At 40.3% G+C, this 25516-nt stretch overlaps 2 protein-coding genes across 2 annotated transcripts; both read left to right on the forward strand.

The window, feature by feature from the left end:
• Positions 1-1378: 1378 nt before the first annotated feature.
• On the forward strand, positions 1379-24641 carry LOC134468978 (interferon-induced protein 44-like). Its single transcript, XM_063222944.1, has 7 exons — positions 1379-1774; positions 3241-3292; positions 16948-17143; positions 21468-21620; positions 21801-21972; positions 23581-23681; positions 24198-24641. Exons 2-7 carry the CDS (start codon positions 3255-3257, stop codon positions 24414-24416), a joined length of 879 nt encoding a protein of 292 aa, XP_063079014.1. The 5' UTR covers positions 1379-1774; positions 3241-3254; the 3' UTR covers positions 24417-24641.
• Positions 4727-13962, forward strand: LOC134468979 (interferon-induced protein 44-like). Its single transcript, XM_063222945.1, has 4 exons — positions 4727-4859; positions 5035-5206; positions 10540-10640; positions 13166-13962. Exons 1-4 carry the CDS (start codon positions 4773-4775, stop codon positions 13424-13426), a joined length of 621 nt encoding a protein of 206 aa, XP_063079015.1. The 5' UTR covers positions 4727-4772; the 3' UTR covers positions 13427-13962.
• Positions 24642-25516: the final 875 nt, after the last annotated feature.

Consider the following 25516-nt stretch of genomic DNA (forward strand, 5'->3'; position numbering starts at 1 on the left):
AAAGCTTTTCTTTCCGGTAGGCCTAAGCGTTCTGATGCCATAGTGAAACACCGAGCGAAGTTAGAAAAAGAACCGCAAGGACTGACAACAGCAAGTTCCATCTCTCTCTCTCTCTCTCTCTCTCTCTCTCTCTCTCTCTCTCTCTCTCTCTCTCTCTCTCTCTCTCTCTCTCTCTCTCTCTCTCTCTCTCTCTCTCTCTCTCTCTCTCTCTCTCTCTCCACATGCGCTCTAGTTCCCAACCAGGGAATAAGTCAGTTTCGGTTTCTATTAGACCTATTGCTGACCTCTCAGCTGAGCTCAGGCCATTTACTTTGCAGAACATCTCTCTGGCGGTGTGGCGATGGATTCTGTCGTATCTTGTCTTGATATGGAAAGGGAGCGTCAGTTGTTTACACTGTTTCCAGAGCCAGTCAGATTAGGGGAGACCGGGTATGAAAGTAACAAAGGGATAGTTGTAACAGCCTCAATTCCAACGATCAGATATGAGTTATGTGACACCCTCAGTTCCCTCAGACTGTCATTGTGATCGTCAATGGAAGATTTCAAGCCACAGACATAATTTCTCTTGGAGCTACGGGGAAAAGTCAAGTTTTGAGGTATGAAAGTAACAATTTTTTTTTTTTTAATTTTTGGTCTGGTGCCTTTCCTGTTGTAGATAATGTTATATGTGTTATATCAAGTGAAACTACAGTTTCTCAAGTCATGAATGGTGTAACTGTCCCTTGCTATTGTTAGTACACCATGCTAAAACAGCTATCTAAACAATGAACGACTGTGCTGGGGTAGGTTGTAACAGGAGTGTCTGAAAATGTCACAACCATCCTTGGGCAGTAACATAAGATGTTTTTTGTGATTCAGTTCCCTCAGACTGTCATTGTGATCGTCCATGTAAGATTTCAAGCCACAGATATAATTTCTCTTGGAGCTATGGGGAAAAGTCCAGTTTTTGGGGTATGAAAGTAACAAAAAAAATGTATTCTTATTTTTTGACATTGAAAATTAATTTCTATAGGACTACATTAATGTGAGCAATTGTTCTGTTCTCATGATGTTTGTAAGGAGTAAATAAATTGCCATATCACATTGAGTCCCATTAATTTATAGGCTGTTACAACCTACCCCGATGGGTGTTACAACCTACCCCAATAGGTTTCTATGCTGTTACATCCTACCCCAGTAGTGCACACTTTGCATTTGACATGATTTCAGATGTTATGTCACGTAATAGAGGACATTTAAATAGTTGTCATTTGTAGTAGACATATGTGTGTGCTTTGCTAAAAGTTATAGAAGTGTAGCGTTTAAATAAATAGTTTTAGAGAGTAATTTAGAGTGCTCTCAAAACAATGTTACTTTCATACCCGGTCTCCCCTACACCTACTACTAAAAGCGACCAAAAGTAACTCGGAGTTTCTGAGTAGATTCGATAAAGCCGGGCAGTTCATCTTCGTCGTGTATTTGACTTCGGGGGCAGTAAGGGGCTCATACTTGAGCAAACCTCCTCAAAAGGACACAGACGACAAGGACGCATTTCTGTTTGACATAACCGCAACAAACGCAGTTAAAGTTAGTCAAAATCTCGACAATAAAGCGGTCACATTTGACGGCACCGCCGATCTTAAATTTGGCAAATCCTTCCGGCTTGCACGTTCAAACTTCTCCTGGACGATCTACTTCTCATCTGATGAGGTGTTTAAAACGGGCTGGTCAGAGGAGAGCTTTCCAATCAAACCTTCGGGGCGTCTCATTGACGTGGAACTGTTTCGCGTACAGAGTGAGTAAATTATACTGTGCTTTTGTGTTAAAGGGACACTGTGCAGGAAATGGTCAAAAAAGGTAGGGGAGACTGGGGTAAGATGAGCCACTTTGTACATTTTTCGTCACAGCTAAGCGATGAAGGCGTATTTGGTTAAAATGTTCACATCATACCAAATTTCAAAGTGTCCTGATACTATTAGAGCAAAAACTAATTGATAAACTGTCATGGTTAAAATTATATTGCCTTTTAAAAATATTTTTTCAGGTGGCTCAAGGTGAGCCACTGCTTGGGGTAAATTGAGCCCAGGCAAAAATCTCAGCTAAACAACTTTTATTTATTATAACAAATGTAACTAATGAATCTATGAAATAAAACAACTAAAGCAACAGAACTATGCCAAAAAATACATATTGTGGGCCCTTACAGCTTTGTTTGAATACAATATCGAACAATGCAGAGTGCAATGTAGAAAAAAAATAAAAAATTGTTTGAATTGGCTGAAACATGCATAAAGTCATTAATCTCAACTCACCTGGGTATGATATGAAAGAAATTTTCTGGTTATGCTCAAATATCATAACATGGTGTTCAACCATTATACATCCCATTAGGATAAGTGGCTCAACTTACCCCGTCTCGAAAGGCTCAACCTACCCCGATGCCAAAATTATGAAAATAAATGCTTATAAAATTATTATAAAAGTGCAAAAAGACTTAAAATATCACTCATATAGTAGCTTATTACGTAACATTTCAGACATGATGAGACCAGAAATTGTTCTATTTTTGTTTTCTCTAAATCATCCATGTTTTGAATATACATGGAATTCACTTAAAGATTTTCACAAATATCTCTATTGCCAAATTTGGCACATGCTTCACTTTTTCACAGGTGTTAGAAAAGGATTTCCACCACCTTAGAAAGTGGTGACATGTTAAAATGTATTCACCATTTTCGAGAAAAAGGGGGTGGCTCATCTTAGTTTACCCCGTGGCTCACCTTACCCCGGTCTCCCCTATGCCTACTGCAACTATGCTGCTCATTGAAACTGGATTGGCTATCGTCAAATTTGATATTTACATGAAACTTTACTGAGTTCTAAACAAATATTTTCCAGTATGGCCCAAGTAGAGTCATTTTTGCAGCTGAAATGGCTCTTTTTGGAAATTCAAAATGGTGGACCATGGAGAAGATCCCCCTTTTCATGTATGAAAAGTGCAAAATTTCCAGTCATAATGAATAATTAGAATTTGATAGTGGTGGTAAGTATTCGTGAAAAAGGTAACATTAGTGAATGGGCAGCATGAATTCTGGAAATAAACAACTAAACATCTCACACAGTGTCCCTTTAAATATCAGTGTGTGTGTGTGCGTGTGTGCCCTTTTGGCCATGTCGTTACCTTTTGTGTGTGTGTGTGTGATGATGGTGGTGGTGATGGGGGTCCATTGTGTGTTTGTATTGTGTGTCTTGTCTTCATAGCCGTTGGAGATGTGATGCTGTCACCTTGGAGAGAGATGTCCTGGACAGACAAGTAAGTCACACAGGCTTACTGTAGCCTACATACATATCCACATACTAATAATAGGCTTCTATGCAGGTAAAATGCAGTGCGTATATGGAGGTAACATACTGTGTATGGTAAGCAGCTGCACATACTACATGTGACTGAGAGACTACAGTACATGGATCTGAGAGAGATGCTTTTATCCAAAGCGACTTACAATCGAGGACATTATCATAGCATAAAATAAGTACATTATGTGTAATCATTCTCAAGGGTGTAGGTTTGGTTTGGAAAGTGGTGGGGACACACATTTGCCAAATTGTCCGGGTGTCCCATTTGATGAAGTGGTGGGTCAGATTAGGCCTCTCAGAAATGCTGTAGACATGTCCCCACTGCTACAATACAGGGAACGTTTCTCTTCCTCTATGCTGTTCCCTTTATTCCTCCACTCTACTCCCTGCAGCACCAGAGATGAGCTGAGAGAGCGCTTCCTGTCCCATGTGGTGGCTGGTGAGTGTGTGTCCAGTGCCCGCGTGCTGCTGCTGGGGCCGACTGGAGCAGGCAAGTCCAGCTTCATCAACTCCATCCGATCCGTCATGTTCAAGCGCGTCACACACATGGCGGCTACTGGAGCAGGCGCTGCAGAACGCTTTAAGAAGGTACGACAACGTCACTGTCATGTTTGCCATTTCATAGGTTGGTTCAGAACTTTTCTAGGTGTTTTGCACATAATAATCCAGCAATACACTAACTATGCTGAAATGGCAGTTTAAAGGTTATTAAAAGGAAACGTGTGTGGTCAATATTAATACTGTAATCAGTTTCAGAGGTACAGTGGCGAAATGTGATCTTTATTCCTCAGCTAGTGAATATTTATGTTTATTATAACATGGCACAGAGCAAAACCAGAGCAATGCATAGACAAAACAACACACATGAACATATTACAATTGTCTCAAAGGTCATTACAATATTGTAAAACAAACATTTCCCTTATTAATAATATATTATTCTGTGTTGCAGTATACTGATATTAATATGCCATAATAATTATATTGTAGAATTGTTCTGTTTGCCTCCCCTATCTCCCCCTACGGGATTGTATTCCAGTGTTTTGATTGGCTACCGTCCTCTCTTATTAATTGAATATTCTGTTCATTTCTTTAGTCTTGTGGTTTTTGTTTTTGTGGTTCAAAGGTCAAAGGCGTAGCATAGTCAGCTGAACAGTCCCAGTCTGTGCCCGGGCAAGAGCCAAATTAACCTGAGACATCGTTTGCAACACTGTGTACCTGTATACTATAGTCTACAGTAAAGTCGACCAAACGAAGATTGATCTTGTTGTGATCTTATTGATCTGTACCCATGCCCAGAACACATAACACAATAATAATATGGTAAGATAATAATAATATTATTAGTAACATGATATAATGACAATATTTTAATGGTATAATATACCCGGTCTGGTCCAGGAGGCGGCGCTACATGCCTCACCCTCTGTGACGTCATGGCAACAGCAGAAGAGGAGGCGGCAGGCTTCAGTATCTCGGATGCTTTGGCCGTCGTCAAGGGACACGTACCTGAGGGCTACCGGGTGAGAGGGGTCGCCATGACAATCTGAGGGGTCGCGTCCGAGTCAAGACCAAGAAAGCAAATTATGGTCTCGACACTGGACTCGAGTAGTGCAACACTGCTTATGTCATTTATTTATTTTTGTGAAGTATCTAGTCCTATTCATAAACCCTTGCATTATGTTTGTCATGCCTCAGTTCCAGGCAGATAAACCCATCACATCGGAGACTCCAGGCTACAGGAAGGCACCAGCCATCGGAGATAAGATTCACGCCGTGCTATTTGTCCTGGATGCCCAAAAGGTGTCATCATACAGCAGCCACCTGCAGGACACCATGAGGGAACTACAGGCTGAGATATCAGACCTTGGTGAGATTGTATGAATTAACTACTGTTTCTTGAGAAAGTGGCTAAAACATGTCTCAGCAATAAACTGCCAATTCTGTTGAAAATAAACTATATTTTCATGAACAAAATGAATCCAGGTAAAGACCCAGGGGTCTGTTACACAAATGTACAGTCGTTTGAAATATTTAAGTGTAATTTTATTACTTTTCATGGCTATAAACCTGCCCACACCCTGTAAAAACAGCTGTCCCAAGGACAGACATCATCATTTCAATTGGCTTAAAATGTAAAAATCACTGATATTATTGAATAATATCACCATGATGTGAAAGTCCATATTGAAGTGGTTCTGCAGATATGCACATAGTGCGTGTAAAGCAATATTTACTACTATTTTCTGATTGCTCAAAGTGTGTCCAGCATATTAGTCACCACCGTCAGATTTTTTAAAAAAAGACAATAAAATCAGGTATGCACAAGGTCATTGTCATTACTTAGGACCCCTTTTCAAACCTTTAGCTCTACTGAATACTTCACCATCACTGAAGCTCCTGTAAGTTTACTATTTTCTCCTCAATTTTCAGAAGCGGCATGAAGCCCCTAAGAAACAGAGTGAAAACGTAGTGGCTAATGTGAACAAACAATGCATAATATGTAAAAGAGTGTTTTTTTGTCTCACACCGTCAGATTTTGTTCCGCTCATCATCTTGTTCCATATTTTACTAAATTGTGCTGGTTAATGAAACATTACCAGACATGTTAGTAATAATTGTGATCCAAACTTATTCTCTACCCTCCACGGAGGTGCATTAAGAGGGTTTTTTGTCACAAAACCTGACGGTGGTGACATCTGATGGAGTTCACAAAAACCATGTGTTTTACGTGTTTTTGACAAGTTTTAACCCTATTCAGACTGGGCTTTTTTGGCATTCCTGGGCCTGGGGGGGGGCTCTTTTGACCCCCCCCTCATAACTCATGAACGGAATACAGTATGACTACGAAACTTGGGGGAGATGATCTACATATGGACATCTATGAATGACATAATTTTTGTGTAATTATCTATTATTATGACGTCATTATGACATCATTATGTTATTATGTCCAGGGGTGCACATAACTTTTTTAGGCCGTTACTCATATGCGCACCAGCAAATATCTTTTGGTACGCACTTCATCCACGGTAAAAAAAAAAAAAAAGAAAAGTCTACTGTCTGCAGGGTCGAAGGATAAAACATTATCACCACGAACGTTGACACATGTTGTTTGAAGGCTAATGCAACTGGTGAAAGGTAGCCTAATCAAATGTGTAGTTAGTTTGGTATTCTTTAAATCTTAATTAGCCTACATATGGTACAGGTAATCTTCAAGTTAAGTGATTATTGTCTGGATTTCGTCTGTTTTTGCCGATTTCGCCGTCATGCCTGTTAACTGATATACAGAGGGGGAATAAACTTGTATGCGGTGTCCGTTTGGAATATGGTGGGAGGAAGCTGACGAAATTAAGAAGTGGTGCTGGCCGGGAACTGCGTTCATTTAAGAAGCCACGCGCATCATGGATGCATGCTTTCAGTTTTTAACTTCTATGCATCGGAGTTGTCAATGAGAATGACGGGGGTGCGCGTCCATTCTGGGAGTTAACAGACGGCACAATTCCATAATGATGGAGGGAGGAGGAGAGAGCCAGGAGCTCAACTCGGTCGCGCTCGCGCTGACTGTTGTTCGATTTACAGTTGATATGCCTATTTTGTCTATTTTAAGGCATTCATGAGAAAACGGGACACATCGCGTCCCTTACCTGTTCAACACGCATGCTTTCACTACCACATACGGAACGAGTCCGCATTTCAAGGGACTGGCACTACATTTCTGTCCGCTCATCATTATTAGCCTCAAGCCACGGCACTTGGAGCCACTTCTCGGAAAGTTTTGTTTTTTAAATCTCTGACTCAATTTTCTTTTCTGTTGACGAAACTCCAAAGAAACTGATTAGGCTACTGTTGTCTGCTTCTTTTTGGACATGTTTGACCATTCACCAACATCAACCGTCTGTTGAGATAGTCAGTACGCAAGTGCGCTGTAGTGACCGAGGTGGCAGTACGCATTGCTAATTTTTGGTGCGCATGCGCACCTGCGTACCAGTTATGTGCACCCCTGACTATGTCCAAAATCTCGCCATAATGGATTTTCCAACAAATTTAGGTAATGCACTTAAATTTTAATGATTTTATGCTTCAAACCACTTAAATGCTCACAAAGTTGTCTGATGCTAATGGAAATAACACAAAAATATGAAAATACAGTCCCAAGAAAAAGTTTGTACACCCTTTGAAATTTCTTACATTTTTGTCAAAATTGATCATAAAACATGGTCGGATCTTCCCGGAAATCTCAAGAAGGAACAATCAGAGTCTGCTTTAATTAATTCCACCCAAACATTTACATGTTATCATATTTTTATTGGTCATAAGGCCATAATATTCACAGGAGAGCAGGGCATAAGTAAGTACACCCTTGCATTAAGTAGGTTTTAACCCTCAGTTAGTTGCAATATCATCAACCAGACTTGTCCTGTAGTTGCAGATCAGATTAACAAAATAATCTGTTTGTATCTTGTCTCCCTCTTCTTTAGAGAACTGCCTCTCGTCAGCAAGGTTTGTGGGATGTCTGGAGTGCATAGCTTTCTTGACTTCATGCCATTTAATCTCAATTGTTTTTTTGTCAGGGCTTTGACTGGGCTATTTCAGAATGTGTATTTCATTATTATGAAGCCATTCTAAAGTCGATTTGCTTCTAAAGTATGGGTTGTTGTCACATTTCAGGACCCATCCTCTTGTGTGCTTCAACTGTGTGACTGACTTCCTCACGTTTTTTTCTGTAAAATATCACAATAAACTTGAGTTCATTGTTCCAATGATAATAGCAAACTGTCAAGGGCCTGAGGCAGCAAGGTAGCCGCATATAATGATGCTCCCGCCACCATACTCAGAAGAGGAGATGTAACCAAGAATAGCTAAAAATGGGATTCATTCTGCCAATCTAAAATGAATGGGGTTTCTGTCCAAAAAAATATTGCTGCACCTTTGAGATTTGCGAAAAAGCATTTATATGCTTCATAGAATTACTGCAAAATATTCTGTAGACCAACGTTGAAACCAAAGTTGAATTGTTCAGGGGAACATACAATGTCATGTTTGGAGGAGAACTGGAGAACCACACCTTCACCAAAACATCATCTCCGCCTTTGAGTATGGTGGCGGGAGCATCTACCTTGCTGCCTCAGGCCCTTTTGAGTTTGCTATCATCAGTGGAACAATGAACTCAGAAGTTTATCGAGATATTTTACAGAAAAAAAGTGAGGTAGTCTGTCACACAGTTGAAGCACACAAGAGGATGGGTGCTGAAATGTGACAACAACCCATGCTTTAGAAGCAAATCGACTTTAGAATGGCTTCATAATAATGAAATACACATTCTGGAATAGCCCAGTCAAAGCCCTGACAAAAAACAATTGAGATTGTATGGCATGAAGTCAAGAAAGCTATGCACTCCAGACATCCCACAAACCTTGCTGACGAGAGGCAGTTTTCTAAAGAAGCGGTAGACAAGATGCATCCAGATTGTTTTGTTATTTGATCTGCAACTACAGGAAACGTCAGGTTAAGGTTATTGCGTCTAACTGAGGGAAAAAAACCTATTGAATGCAAGGGTGTACTTACTTATGTCTTGCTGTCCTGTGAGTGTTTGCATCTTATGGCCAATGAAAATATGAAAACTTGTAAATGTTTGGGTTGAATTAATTAAAGCAGACTCTGGTTGTTCCTTCTTGCGATTTCCGGGAAGATCAGACCATGTTTTATGACCAATTTTGACAGAAAGGTAAGAAATTTCAAAGGGTGTACAAACTTTTTCCTGGGACTGTATATGGCGCCATAGATATGGTAAAGTGATTTTTGGTCAGACATACCTGTCAGAAAACCATTGCCATGGCAACGGCAAAAATGATAAACCTAATATTTCGGTACCTAACTGTAGCCAACTAAATGTTAGGAAAAGTCACAAAGTTTCGTAGTCATAGCTTAAGTCGTTAAGGAATTATACGACATCAAAGTTGGTGCGGGCACTTTTAGCCCCCCCCCAGTCTGGATAGGGTTAAGAATATGCTGCCAATAAGTATCTACAATTATGTTGAATTGTGAAAGTAATTCACTTAAATACAGTAAACATATTTTTTTTTACTTCTAATTCTGTCTGACGCGGTTGACAAAACCAAGAAGGAGCCCATTTTATGAAAAATGTAAAACATGGGGAGCTTGGCCAATACATTCACTGCACAGCCAAGACCTTCATCTATCTTCATCTTCCTCTATATTTTGGATTTGAACAACTTAAAACCTGTTTATGCCACATTTTCAATAATCTAGGCCTACTTCCTAAAGTGTCTAACAAATGAAGAAAAAACACACGCACAAACATACTGTACACACACAAAAATAAAGTGTTTATGCTAGATGTCATTGACTTGAGAGGGCTATTTATTTTGCTAAATGTAGGTAATAATTAGGTCACTTTCACCACCCTCAGATTACTGTCACCACCGTCAGTTCTTAAGTCACCACCGTAAGAAGGAGTTTTGGACATTTTAAATGAATGTGCTTACAAAATTTTCCTTTGGAGTTGTTGAATTTTCAAAGTAATAGCAAATTTAAGCCTACACGAATATTTGTGAAATTACAAAAAATTGTTTGGTCTATTTAGGCATTAAGTAAGCATTGTCTGACAGCACATATTTTTAAATTAGAACACATGAAACAGTATTAAATAGAATGAAAGTGAATTTTCAACATTTAAAGGCGTATGTGTGAACCAAAAAACACACATAATCACTTAAAAACTCCAGATACATATGCAACCAAATCAATACACTTTTTATTGCTTTTAATTGTGTCTGACGGTGTTGACAAAAAATAAGGTATGATCGGAGAAAAACCTGATTTCTGAAAAAAAATCAAAATGGGGAGATTGGCCTTGTGCATTTCTGAAAAGCCAAGACCTTTGTCTACGAGGATATACCATATTATTTTGTAATTCTCTTCGTTTTTTTCTTTCAAGATTACAACCTGTTTTAGCCACTTTCTCAAGAATCAGTGAACTACTGTTGCTTGTTTTTTTTCATGATCCCTGTTCAGATGTTACTTTTGTTTGGTGGGGTTCCTGTCCATCTGGTCCATCAATGTCCCTGTGTGTGTGTGTGTGTGTGTGTGTGTGTGTGTGTGTGTGTGTGTGTGTGTGTGTGTGTGTGTGTGTGTGTGTGTGTGTGTGTGTGTGTGTGTGTGTGTGTGTGTGTGTGTCAGATGTTCCTCAGCTGGTCCTGTTGACCCATGTTGACCAGGTGTGTCATGCAGTTCAGGAGGACGTGCAGTTTGTCTACAGGAGCCGCCCTGTCAAGGACAAGGTAGCGATAATAATATAATATTATATAATATAATATAATATAATATAATATAGTGGTGTCAACAATGATCGATTCGGCGATCAATATCGATGCGGGGCATCCAGAATCGATCCGGCAAGTTCCAGAATCGATCCGGCAATTTTTTTCAATTACTTCATTAAGGCTGGAGCAGGCGTCACCCAACAGTTTTTCTCTTCTTTTAAGGGTGCTGACCAAAATATTGTAAAACTGAAAAATGAGAAAAGGTCGCACCATGCATAGGCCACAGAGGAAGGCAGAACGCCGAAACGTGTCTGTGTAATAAAGAAACGGTAACACTTTATTTTAGGGATACATCTATTAGCACTAATACATACAATATTAATGCCTTAGTAAGTAACTTGTAAGGCATGTACTAAGCAAAATCAGACAGTTGTTAGACATTTATTCGCAAATGTCTTGTTCATGCCCAATTAGGGATTTATTACCAATATAACCTTAGTAAGGACCTAGTAGACCTAGATTTCTATTTATGACTAAGCAGTAAGGGCCAGAATACAATGTGTATAAGCTCCTGGTACACTGTGTGAACAAACCCTGAACAGTGTGAAAACAGATGTGGAATAAGGGTCCCTATTCTAAAGTGATGCATTGGTCAGCCCAGATGGCATAGGGCCCCCACACTGCCTAGGGCCCCGACTCTACCGCCCCGCCCCCGGAAAGCAAATTGTAAGAAAGTTTCTAATTTTGCATTAGTCTCCTTGGGTGCGTAGATCTCACTTTTTCAACTTATTAAACAGGCGAGTAATATTATATTATTATACATTATATAGCAAGGATTGGACGTAAACTTCTCAATGACGGTGGGTGGTGAGATGTAATTTTTTTCATACACCAATTAGTTTTAATTGTAAAAACCCTACAATAAATGCAGAATATAACGATGAGTAATAGTTTGGAAGCAAAACTAAGCTATTCCTTTGTGATAAATAAGTTAATGTTTGAGAAACTTATCTCCAAGAAGTGCAGTGCATGATGGGTACGCCCTTAGTCAGCAATGCAATGCATGGCCAATGCAGCAATGATAATATTTCTGTTGTTACATACATGGCAAATTGTTTGGATAGCAACTAAATTTCACGAGTGAGGGGAGGAGCTAAGGACGTAGGCTCAGAGCTGGGTAGGTTGTCTGTTGGCCTAGATTGCGTACCCATCATGCACTGCACTTCTTGAAGCAAATGTTCTCGAACATTAACTCAATTATCACAAAAGAATAGTTTAGTTTTGCTTCAAAACTATTATTCTAATGTTCTGCATTTATTTTGGGGGTTTTTACAATTAAAAATCAGTGGTACATGAAAAAAATTACATCTCACCAACCCACCGTCATTGACAAGTGTACGTTCAATCCTTGCTATATAAAGGCTCCTGTTACCTTCCTTATATTGATATGAACAAGAGAAAACTAGATGACTGAACTGGGCCAGTATTAATTATTTAATTGGGGGGCTAGGTAGTGCGGGCCTGGGTGGTGTGGGGGCCCTAGGTAACAAGGCGGACTTTGGTAGTGTGGAGGCCCTGAACCATCTGGGCTGACCAATGCATCACTTTAGAATAGGGACCCTTATTCCGCATCTGTTTTCACACTGTTCAGGGTTTGTTCACACAGTGTGTCGGGAGCTTATACACATTGTATTCTGCCACTTACTACTTACTAATAAATAGAAATATAGGCTTACTGGTCCTTACTAAGGTTATATTAGTAGTAATCCCTAATTGGGCATGAACAAGACATTTGTGAATACATGCTTAACAACTGTCTTATTTTGCTTAGTACATGCCCTACAAGTTACTTACACAGGCATTAATATTGTATGTATTAGTGCTAATAGATGTATCCCTAAAATAAAGTGTTACCAAAGAAACCTATGCATGGTGCAACCTTTTCTCATTTTTAAGTTTAAATTACTTCCATGGATATTTCGGGAGCAAATGAATGTTAAATTAAATAAAAGCACTTCAAAACATTGCAAGACTGATACAGACTGATACAGAAAACAGCCAATAAATTGTTGCTCAGTATCTGACTACTTGTATTGCCTCATCATGACTGATTAAACATTTGCTTTACTTTCAGTAGAAATGTAATGCATTGCAATGCATTGTAGAATTGAATCGGATCGGATCGGATCGCATAGAATCGAATCGCTACCTCCCGAATCGTGATCGGATCGTGAGGGCAGTGCCGATCCACAGTACTAATGTAATATAATATAACATAATATAATATAATATAATATAATATAATAATATACAATAATATAATACAGTTTATCTACAGGAGCCACCCCATCACTGACAAGGTTGCACTTAGTTATAATACACCGTAAGAGAATAGAATGGAACAGAGTAGAGTAGAGTTTAGTTTGCTGGAACACAGTAGAGTAGAGTTTAGTTTGCTTACTTCAGTCTGGAGTAGTGTGTGTGTTTAACTTTGTGTGTGTGTGTGTGTGAATGTGGGTTTGCGTGTGCGTGCATGTGTGTAGATGCATCAGGCTGCTGAGTTCATGAGTATGCCGGTGTCCTACGTTCTCCCAGTGAAGAACTACGCATCAGAGCTGTCCACCAGCTGCTCTACAGACATCCTGCTGCTCAGCGTTGTAGACACCGTCCTACAGGCCATCGATGACATGCTGGACGACCAGTGTACTAACACCAGCACCACTTCTACTACCTGTACTTGCCCCACCAGTGCCATTGACAACACATGTAACACCACTACCACTGATAACACTAATGCAGTCTAACTGATTGCACTCTGGGCTACCAGTGTACTAACACCAGCACCAGTGATAACAATACCACAACTGACAGCTGAATTTCCATTCCTGTACTTGTTGTTTCTTGTCCATACCGTATGCCCTGCCTTTACAGTGCAGTGACGTCTTTGACATCAGTGACATTCTTGTTATAGTAGCAACATAACACTATATCTGGATATGTTACACAATTGTTTTTTACTCCATATGTTCCGTCTTAAGAGTATTTGCACTTCAGTTGCCTCTACTTCACACACGTCTTATCACACACACATGGCCATCAATGACACGCTGGACTACCAGTGTACTAACACCAGCACCGGTGACAGCAATGTCACCACTGCCAGCTGAATTTCCATTCTTGTACTTGTGCTTTCTTTAGCACTGATTCCTCTGTCTTTGTTATAATGGTAAGATAAATAATACAACATAATTTTTTATCTCCATTTACCACTGTAACACTACACTACCACTGTAACACTACCGCTGCCACCATCCAACCCGTGCCAGTGACAACAATACAAATAACAATTTGGTAGAAGAAGGTACCGCACACTCTTGTCCATCGTGCTGCAATTTATTGACAAACAACGTTTCGGCCCGTATGGCCTTTCTCAAGTTTTTACTTTACCTCGAAACCTCTGGTGTGCGTTGGTTTCCTCCCTCAAACAACAATACAAATAACACCACTGCCACCGATGATTAACCATTTGCTCTGTGGGCTGTCTGAGCGAGAGAGAGAGAGACATCAATTGCTGTCTATCTGAAGATGCATAACTATCTTTCCTTAATGCTGCAAATGTTTTCCTATAGTCTCCAAATGAGCATTTACTTTCAGAAAGAACATTTATTTTGATTTTATTTCATTGTGACATACAAATATGTTACAAACTTACGACGGTATGGCTTTATTATGTGAAGTAATATCTGTGGAGTAATATCTTAGCTCTTCAATTGCTCTTCTGAAGTGATGCGATGATAATAAATAAGGACTGTTCATTCTTTGGCAACTAATTGATTTGATACCATCCCCCCCCCCCTCCAAAAGAATCTCAATAAAGAAATGTCTGTGAAGATTCTGGCTCATTCAGGACATGTCATCCAAAGAGTTTAGCTATACAACTGGATTGGGATGATGGGTTAGGCCTACACACACTAGGTGCATTCGATTTTGGTGCCATTGATCGATGTAGACAAAGCATGTGAGTGAGAACTTGTCACGATGTGGGTGCATTAAAAGTCGGCCACAAATACTATGCACGAGACGATGAGCTCGCACCAGTTTGATCTACTAGCACACCACGTGTGAGGAGTGTGTGTGGAGGGGGGTGGGGGGGGAGGAGCTGAAGTGGGGAGCAGTGCAAAGTGTTTGGGGACACACTACAGAGGGGATAGTGGGAACAGATGTGCACTCGTGGAAAAGTTTATAAACACCTGGCCGTGCAGTGGTGATCTGATTTCAAGATTGGGAATACTAAAGTGATATTTATTCTTTTGCCAGTAAGCAAATGAAAAGCTTACCAGGACACCATAAATCACTTGCTAGGCTTACCATATCGTTCATTTTTTATGCTCATCGTTTAATTTGTTTTTATTTGCTTACTTAACTGTTAATGTAAATTATATACAAAGTGTATAGTGGTATTTTTAAATAGGGGGGATAAGTCACCCTGGGATCTGCACACACTGTGTGTGTGTGTGTGTGTGTGTCTGTCTGTCTGTCTCAAGCAGCAGCTTTGTTCAGTTTTACTTACTTGGCTGTGTGTGTGCTATGTCACAATGCCAATGGGACTGTCCCAGACAGATAAACAACAACTACAAAAACTATGCACACAAACTCAACTACTGCTCACACAGAATGCAAAACAGCTCACCACCAAAATTTACAATACTGTAAAGAATTGGATTGTTTGAAGGCATGCACTCATCTCACAACACACATGTTCAATGATGTGAAATGTGTTCAAGGATGTGTCTGTCTGATGATTTGCAAAAAATATTTTGTTTAAAAAATATCAAACTGAGACAGTGGTTTCACTAACTTGGGAGGTGGTTGTGAAATGTGAGCATTAGGGTTTCCGAATAGTGCTACAACATTTGTGTGCAGATGAAAAAAAGTGTCGAAGAAGGAATGCGGATGCTGGCAGTTCAAGGCAGCTTTGAAAATATGTTAAGTTTCAGTTTCATTTAGCACTCACAACACTCACACAGTAAGTATCGTTTCACTGCAAAGGACTGGGAGCGATGCAAGTCTATGCTCAGCCTGATTGTCATCATCTTTTTAAAGCCACTCACCTACAGTTTCATTCTCATTTTTCCGTCTAGTGCCTTCGGGTGCAGCGATATTTTGCCGCTCCATGGCTACCCTGGATTTGGAAAGAAAACAGCAGCTGCTTAAACTCTTCCCAGAGAGGGTGAAACTACATCTGCTTCATAAATTGACTGAAAGTGAATCTTCATCTATGACATTTGATCCGACTGGGCGGCTCATCGTTCTCATATTTCTGTCTACGGGAACAGTAAGAGGGGTATATGTCAGTAGGCCTAAATCTTGTAAAGATGTGGACTGTGCTTTTCTGTTTGATGTCACCACAACCAATGTGGACACATTTGAGAAACGGGACAACACCAAGGTGACTTTTGGCAACAGCACCATATCACTTGGAGAGTCCCTAAAGCTTTCAACAACATATGATAGTGTGTATAGAAAATACCATTGGATTGTGAAGTTCTCATCTGATGAAGTGTTCACTGGCTGGACCGAGGAGACTTACAGCACTGCAGATGCTAAACTTACAGAGGTGGAGGTGTATCGTGTTCGAAGTGAGTTAAGAGCTTTGTTGGTATACCTATAGGCCTATTGCTACATTCTAGGCTGAACGTGTTCGCTGAGCAGGGCAATAGGCTATGTTTACTTGTTAATAGGCAATCTAAAAAAGCGGGACAAGACACAGGACAAATAATTGCAGCAGCAATGGTTCCTACTGTTTCATGATCCTTGAACCCCCTTGCATCATAGGCTATAGCCTATAAAAAAAAACCTACAGATTTATATTCAAGATCAGAGTTGGAGATTTCTCATTCATTTGTCCATAGGCAGACGATAGTGAATAGTGTAAAATGTTAAACTATGAGATATAAAAATGAAAATGTTGCCGTTGTTATTAGTCAAATTAAATACTTTTTCAAGTAGGCAGGTTGTCTGAAATAGAATGATTAAATATGAAATATAAATCTCCAACTTTGACCTTGAAAAAACTATGTTCTACTAAATATAAATTAGTAGATTTTTAATCTGTCATTTGTACATATACCAGGGGGTTACATAAAATTTGAATTGATTACTATTGCAATGTGTCTTATTTAAATTCCTCAGGCATTGGGGATGTGTTGCCGTGTCCATGGAGAGAGATAAGCTGGGAGCAAAGGTAGGCTAATTATTACGCAACCAGGACATGTTTCTCTTTCTCTATGCTGTTCCCTTTATTCCTCCACTCTACTCCCTGCAGCACCAGAGATGACCTGAGAGAGCGCTTCCTGTCCCATGTGGTGGCTGGTGAGTGTGTGTCCAGTGCCCGCGTGCTGCTGCTGGGCCCGACTGGAGCAGGCAAGTCCAGCTTCATCAACTCCATCAGATCCGTCATGTTCAAGCGCATCACACACATGACACTGACTGGACCTCAAGCTTCAAACCGCTTCAAGAAGGTAGGCCAGGGGGGTGCTGTGGTGCTGCACACCTGACCGTGTAGGCTATGGGCAGCATTGCCATTGGGGACCCAGGTTTGAATCTGACCTGGGTCATTTCCCAACGGTACCTCATCTCTGTCTCTCTTCACTGTCTTATAATATACACACAAGCCCAAAATCTTTACTTAAAAAAGAAGGTAGGCCATGACATCGGAAGAAGCCCATACACTGCACAAAATGAAAATCTTAGTCAGCCAGCACGTCCCCTATGTAAATGAGGTGTGTGCACTGTCTAAAGGTACTGCATGTCCCTTCCGTAACACTATTTACTGTAGACTTGTTCTAAGCCAGTTGTCCGTGGGGCGATTTATTTTTCACTTGGTGATTTGTTTAACTTCTTATAAGCAATATTAGCTTGAAACAAGTGAAAAAAACCTGATCAAGATCAAGATCGAGTGCATACAAACATCATTAATATACATCATTATTGGCACCTGTGGTGCAGCACTCTGAGTCAGTGAAGCATTCTGGGAAATATAGTGAAAGACAAACACGAAACATAAACAGAGAAAACAAGAACAAGTCCATGCTTTGCAAACATCAGGCATTAACCATCATAAAGCAGAGCACAAACAGTTCAAAATTAAACCCATATTTCTTAATTATATAAACACACTCATGTCAAAATCCTTGTTTAGCCCTGATGGTTGCAATGCATTTAAAGTATATATCCAAAAAAGTTCTCTTTGGCATAATTTCCTGTCGATGTCACCTCCTCTGTGTAAAGTTACTTGCTCTATACCTTGAAATCTAAGGGAAGAAAGGGTGTGACAGATCATTAAAATGGCAGGCAACAGGATAGTTCTCATCTTTTCTCCTGATGGAGCTCTTATGTTCACGTATTCTTTGTTTCAGAGGACGGGTGGTTTTACCAATGTACATTTTGTCACATGGGCATGTTGAAAGTGAAAAAGTGAAAGCCCATTGGGAAACTCCAACTCCCATTGTCATTGTGACACAGCACTCCACAGCACACAAGTGAACACTGCACACAACGAAATTGCATTTATGCCTCACCCGTGCAAGGGGGCAGCCCTCAGTGGCGCCCCATGGGGAGCAGTGCGGTGGGACGGTTCCATGCTCAGGGTACCTCAGTCATGGAGGAGGATGGGGGAGAGCACTGGTTGATTACTCCCCCCACCAACCTGGCGGGTCGGCAGTCGAACCGGCAACCTCTGGGATGCAAGTCCCGCTCACCCATGACTGCCCGTGTTAACATGTAAACAACATTTTTTGTGTTGCATGTGATTATTCTCCTAATTCCAAATCTTTCACCTGTTCTAGGATGCTTAAAAGTATTTGTTTTCACTGAACTATGACACTGAGCACAATTTCCACAGGGAATTCCCTTCCTTGATTGGAGTTAACAGTGTTTGTTTTGGAAGGGCCAAGATGTTAGCTCTGATCAATTTATTGTGAAGGTTTGGTCCTCTTTTGTGAACAAAGAGAGGAGGGTCCTGGAAAAGTTCAGATAGGGCCGGGTCTGTGGTTAAAATATGCCAGTGTTTCTCAACAGTTTTTTGATAATGTGGGCCTGGGGAGTGTAGTTGGTAATACAGGAAACTGAAAAACGTTTATCTTTTTTTTTTACACTTTTTTTTCCAGAAGGTCAACTCTGGAAAAGAGCATTCTGATCTGCAATATCCACACATTGAGCTGTATAGCCCTGTTCTAGGAACCGCTGCTTCATTTCTACTGCCTTCTCAATGAAGTCATTGTCAGAGTGGCAGTATTCTTAACCTATAAAATTGGCTTTTAGGTAGTCCATTTTTTAGCTCTTGGGTAAATTCTAGAGTAAATTTTAAGTCAGAGTTACAACCATTTAGATATGTACCAAATGCTAACAGTTCTTCACTTGTTCCTTGAAACAAACAGATCTTCCAGGAAACAATACCATTTAAGGATTTTTTGACAAAAAGGGTTCATATCTGGGTTAAAGACAAATTTATGTTCAAAATACCCCTCATATAAGTTAGCGTAATCAGGAGCAAAAGTGTAACCCAGAGGTTCCTTTCAGCTGTAAGTAGAATTCCCCTATAAATGAGAAGCAGTTTAGCTTCAGAACCATGGAGGCCAGCTCAATGATAAAGTGACTAGGTGGGACATCCGTACGATCCTGGAGATAGAAGCCTAAGGTATCTAGTCCCCAGTCATGTGATATATTTGTATAGAGGCTCTCCACATCTAAGGTAACTAACAGTATGTCAGCAGGTAAATCTGTGATCTCTGAGATCTTATTAATAACATCAGTAGAATCCTTGACATATGATGGAAGTTGGCAGACATATGGCTTGATGAAGTGATCCACAAAATTAGATAATGGCTCTAAATAATTAGATAATGGCTCTAAAAGTGAGTCATTGCTAGCCACGATAGGCCTTCCCTTAGGATTGACCAAACTTTTGTGGATTTTAGGTAACATATAAAATACAGGAGTCACAGGGTGTTTACAGTTCAGAAAGGAATGTTCGTTTTTAGATATCCAGTGCATTATCTGTAATATCTATGATTCTTCTCTGAAAGTCTTTAGTTGGATTGCCACTTAGTCTTCTGTAGAATTCATCATCATCAAGTTGGCGATAGGCCTCTTTTTCATAATCAGACATATTCTGCACCACAATTGCTCCGCGCCTTGATTATTATGTTAGTGTCCTTAGAGAGTTCTGTAATAGCTGACTTTTCATCTGGGCATTGTGTTTATAGTTCTACAAGATTTCACCCTTAACCATTCTGCAAAATGTTTGAATAGAGGGGTTTGGACAAAGAGGATTGAATTTACTTTTGTTTTTGAACACTGGTGCACTTGTGTTGTAGAGTCCCTGAACATATATCTTTCTGAAGAAGCGGTACAGTTCTGTTTTGACTTCAAATGTGTCAGCTTCATATGTGGGGACGAAACTTAATCCTTTAGATAATACAGAGAGTTGTTGGGTAGTCAGTACCTTGTCTTTTTCTCTGTTTATGTTTCATGTTTGTCTTTCACTACATTTCCCAGAATGCTTCACTGACAGTGTGCTGCACCACAGGTGCCAATAATGATGTATAATAACCACAAGCACTGTTTGTATGCACTCTGCCTGATGAAGGTCTAACTAGAAAAACAACTTGTTATTAATATTTAATAATAAAGTGATAATGTGCCATTTTTGGAAATAAGCTCATATTACACCTCCCCTTGAATTAAATGATTGGGTTTTACCTTTTTCTTGTACTTCCAGCCGTTCTCTGAGTATGGCAGTGCAAATTTTACCTCCAAGCTAGCAATTAACATTGAATCCTATGAGACCAGTTAGCCACCAGCTGGTCTCAATAGGATTCAATGTTAATTGCTAGCATGGACATGAAATTTGCACTGCCATACATCAAAGAACGGTTGAAAGTACAGGAGAAAGGTAAAAATCATTTAACTCGAGGAGAGGTGTGCAATAAGCTTATTTCCAAAAATGGCATAGTAACACAGTATCATTTTTGAAGTGTAGGGCCTTGTCACGGCCCAATAGTCCACTGGTCAGACCAGGTACCACTTGGTGTGCTGCTTTTTGTATACCTACACATCCCTAGCTTATGTTATGATAACCTTATAAAGTAGCCTACCCTATTAAAATTCTATGACATTTTGACACGGGTGCACATTCCATGAATAAGAGACTTGACAGTGTATGTAATTGCTGTTGCTATCATTGTAAAGAGGACATATAAGGCTTTAATTTAAGCACTTTGCTGGAGCCCTTGGATAAAAACAGAGGTCACTAGAGCTTTCTGAACGGAAAACATCACAATATTTTTCACCATATCCAACTAAATGGTACACTTTCTTTATGCACTGTGGCATCCATGTACATTATAGACACAGACGACAGACATTAAAATACACATTGGACTGCACAGATTCAGAAAAGGCATGATATTCCCCAGTACCTCATTGTTGGATGCACTTTAAGGGCTGAATTAAGAAAGATAAAAGTAACATGGGCCAAACTCCAAAAGATGGACATTTCAGCCCCATTCCATCATCTTTACCAATAACCTCTCAGGATCAACTGATCAACAGGTGGACATCTCAACATCCAATGTGTACACTGCTGATTTCCTTGTGAGCAAGACTAAAACAAGTTTAGTCTGTAACCGCTCTGTTCAGATAGCTGAGGTCAAAAGGTCCAGACATTGTTTTTAAAAATGTGTATTTACTGTATAAAAACTATACACATCCACTATGTACCTGGATGAAAGGAGCTGAAATCAAGAGACTGAGAGGTCTAAGTCTAAGTGCATGTTTCCTCAGCTAAGGTCATGCAGTATCCGGTCAGAGCGTGGGGGCAACGCTATCTCTCTCACCCTCTGTGACGTCATGGCATTGGGGGAGAAGCACGAGGCTGGTTTGAGTAACTCAGACGCTTTGTCCGTCATCAAGGGACACGTATCTGAAGGCTACAAGGTGAGTAGACCGCAAAAGAAAAGTAAGATCTACCACCAGCTTGCAAAACTCATCTGTACGCCATGCTGACCATGGTATCCTGTGGTTACCTCCACATCCCATGTGTTACATCTGTGCTTAAGCATTTGTCTGTGCTATCCCACCTTGTCTGCAGAGTTAATGAGTGTATTTCCCATGCAGTTCTCAGAATATTGGTCCATCACATCAGAGACTCGAGGCTACAAAGGAGCACCAGCCATCAGTGATAAGATTCACGCAGTGCTGTTCGTCCTGGACGCCCGAAAGGTCTCATCATACAGCAGCCACCTGCAGAGGAACATGAGGGAGCTACAGGCTGAGATCTCAGATCTAGGTGGGTTACTGTTTAACTGTATATCAGGCCTGAGTTGGTATGAGACTGAATTGAGGCTAAATGATGTAATCAGGCCTGTTGACAAGGGAGCTCAGGAAAAGTCGGGGCCCAGAATTGACTCTGCATTTTGTTGTTTTTTTGTTGAGGGGGGCCTTTTAGCTGATTTTTGTCTGGGGCCTGGCAAAAGCTGTCTGTGACCCTAGTTATTCATATTATATATAGTGTCTACAAATATACAAGTATATTTATATTTGTTTGCAGAGTATCTCAGCAGAGATTCTTTAAGTATATAGAGAAAGGCCAATGTACAGTAATAGGTTGCTATGGGCACCTAACATGACCAGGTTCTGGTCTGCCTAAGGGGGCGTGTCATAATACTCCTAGCATTGAATAGAACAGTCCTTAGGTCTGCCTAGGTCTGCCTAGGTCTGCCTAAAGGGGGATCCCCCCCCCCAATAATAGAACCCGGAAACAATGGGCCAATGGAACCTCTCCCTCTCTACTCTCTCTGATCTCAGTGTTAAATGTGGTAAACAGCATACAGAAAGCATGGTTCCTCTTTTGTGACCCTCATCAGGGTCACATGACTCGGATTTGATGACATTACATTATAGGCAGGTCATCAGTTGGGAAAATTAGGCCTTTCATCCTACCAAAGTTTTCTCTATGGATTACAGACCAGAAGGCCTATTGGAAGAGATTAGAACATGGTCCACCTCAGTTTTTGCCAAAAATTCAATGTACCCGCCATTTTCCAAAGTGACTGGTTTTCATGCATTATTAATTATACTATAAGGTGATATTCATGAAAGATAAACTACTTTTCAGCACATTGGTAAGATAAAAGGCCTAATTCCTTTTCCACCTGGTGACCTGCTTATTCCATTCAGTGGACATTTACTTACCAAAATAGAAACAGCAGTCTTGACATCTTCAATTCAAATAGAAAAAATACAGAATGTCTTTATAACAACCACCACTTCAAACCTGGCATATTATCAATAAACAAAATTAAATGAGATCATACCTCAACAGTACATACCTGTATTTACCTCTTTACCTCCGCCAAGGAGGTTATGTTTTCGGTCGCATTGGTTTGTCTGTCTGTCTGTCTGTCTGTCTGTCAGCAGGATAACTCAAAAAGTTATGAACGAATTTGGATGAAACTGTGTGGGGTTGTTGGAAATGACAAAGGGAACAATTGATTACATTTTGGTCTTGATCTGGATCACGATCTGGATGCAGGAATTGTTTTAAAGATTCTTCATCATTGCGGGATAGGGCACATTTTGACATTGCAGTTTCTTACTCCACAAAAAGAAGACAGAAAGACTTGAAAAGGTGTAACAGTCAAATGTTCTATCAAATAGATTCCTTGGCGGAGGTCTGCACTCTAAGTGCATTTCTCTTCTTTTATTTTATTGTCTAAACAATTTGATTTGAATAAACTTGCTCCTGTGTGTTTTTCATGATTCATCAATTTCTACCTATTATCCTCTGTGTGTGTGTGTGTGTGTGTGTGTGTGTGTGTGTGTGTGTGTGTGTGTGTGTGTGTGTGTGTGTGTGTGTGTGTGTGTGTGTGTGTGTGTGTGTGTGTGTGTGTGTCAGATGTTCCTCAGCTGGTCCTGTTGACCCATGTTGACCAGGTGTGTCATGCAGTTCAGGAGGACGTGCAGTTTGTCTACCGGAGTCGCCCCGTCAAGGACAAAGTAACTGCAATAATATAATATAATGTAATGTAATGTAATATAATATAATGCGATATAATATAATGCAATATAATAGGACGGCCAGAGCTGTAATTTGTTTTTTTGCGGGTCATATAATGCCATAATAAAGGGCCCATGCAAAATGAAGACCACCTGGTTGTAACCAAAGTGAAAAAGTGACTGAAATGTTTCATGCAGCACTCTCTGATGAAGATATTAATAAATGTTAGGATGTTGGGCCCGATTTTATTTTCTCTTGATATAAATAATTAAGGTTGGGAGCTGAAGCAAGCAAAGGTTTATCTTTATGCAGATGATACACTCTTGAACACCACTGCTTCTGCCTGTCCTGGCCAGGACTCCCTGGAAGAAGAGAGGCTGTAACTCAATAGAGTCCTTTCCTGGTTAAACACACATAAACATAAATAAAATACGCAGATCTAGATATTTACTTCAGTTGAAAAGTCCTAATCTTTACTCTTGTTAAGGATCTGAATCCTCCCATGTCTTGTGCAGATGCATCAGGCTGCTCAGTTTCTGGACATGCCGGTGTCCTACGTTCTCCCAGTGAAGAACTACGCATCAGAGCTGTCCACCAGCTGCTCTACAGACATCCTGCTGCTCAGCGCTGTAGACACCGTCCTACAGGCCATCGATGACACGCTGGACTACCAGTGTACTAACACCAGCACTGCCACCGGTGACAACAATATCACCAATTCTGTGTTCTGTTAATGGAGTAATCTCTTTCCACTTTATTTATCAACGACTCTTCTATCTTTGCAGTTACAGTAAAGTAATAATAATACTGTAGTATCTGGACCTGTTACATAGTTTTTTGTAGCTCCATATGTTCAGTGTTAAGAGTATTTGCATTTCAATCATCACTATTCTGTCTGTAGCTAGCTATGATATCAATATGTGTAGTAGATATGCAGTTGTGATTATATTCGTAGTGTACGTGTACGTGCAACATCTGGGCAATGGACTGTTCTCCCGCAGTAGGCTTTAGCTGTGTGATAATGAACGGGCACTGTTCATTGTTTTATAACTCACTGACTTTGTATTTTGTTTTATGTCTCTCTCTCTCTCAAGCAAATCAATAAAGACTTATTTTGTGTGTGTGAAAACTGCATGCTGTTATTCCTCATGTCCATAGTAAAGTCCAGCGATGATTAAACACCGCTTTGGTGTAATAGGCAGCCATAGTGTAATGGTTAGGGAGTTGGTACTAAAGTCACAGGGTTACAAGTTCAATTCCCTTTACAAATCCCTTCTTCACTCCATGACTGCAGTGCCCTTGAGCAAGGCACCTAACCCCCACACTGCTCCTGAGACTTTAACCAACACCTTGTAAATAATTAAGTTCCTTTGAATAAAGTCTCATGTAATAAAATACAAAAGCACATCCTGGTGATTTTAAAGAATGTAATTTATTTGATGATGATTCTCTGTGAAGAATGACTAAAAACTACAACTGGAGATGTCATCAGGTGATGATGATGACAGCCAATCCCTGAGTGAGGTGGGGTTGGGGGTGGGGCTAAAGATTGGATAGATTTCAGGATGAGGGGTAGCCTGGGAAATCCCTGCTGCTTTGCACAATCGTTCCTATCTGCAAGACAGCATGTATTGTACCCCTCAGCGAGAACACCAGATCTTGGGCTCCAATCAGTTTGTTTGAATAGATATTGACACAATTGGCTACAGGCTACGTAGTGTATATGCCAAATGACACATTCGTGATGCGCAATTAATGGCCATGGACAATCGTAAAACACCCCTTTTCTATGAGAAACAGCATAGGTAGCCTCCAGACGATCTCACTTGTGAGG

Source organism: Engraulis encrasicolus, chromosome 18, assembly GCF_034702125.1.
Source record: "Engraulis encrasicolus isolate BLACKSEA-1 chromosome 18, IST_EnEncr_1.0, whole genome shotgun sequence".
Lineage (NCBI taxonomy): Eukaryota > Metazoa > Chordata > Actinopteri > Clupeiformes > Engraulidae > Engraulis > Engraulis encrasicolus.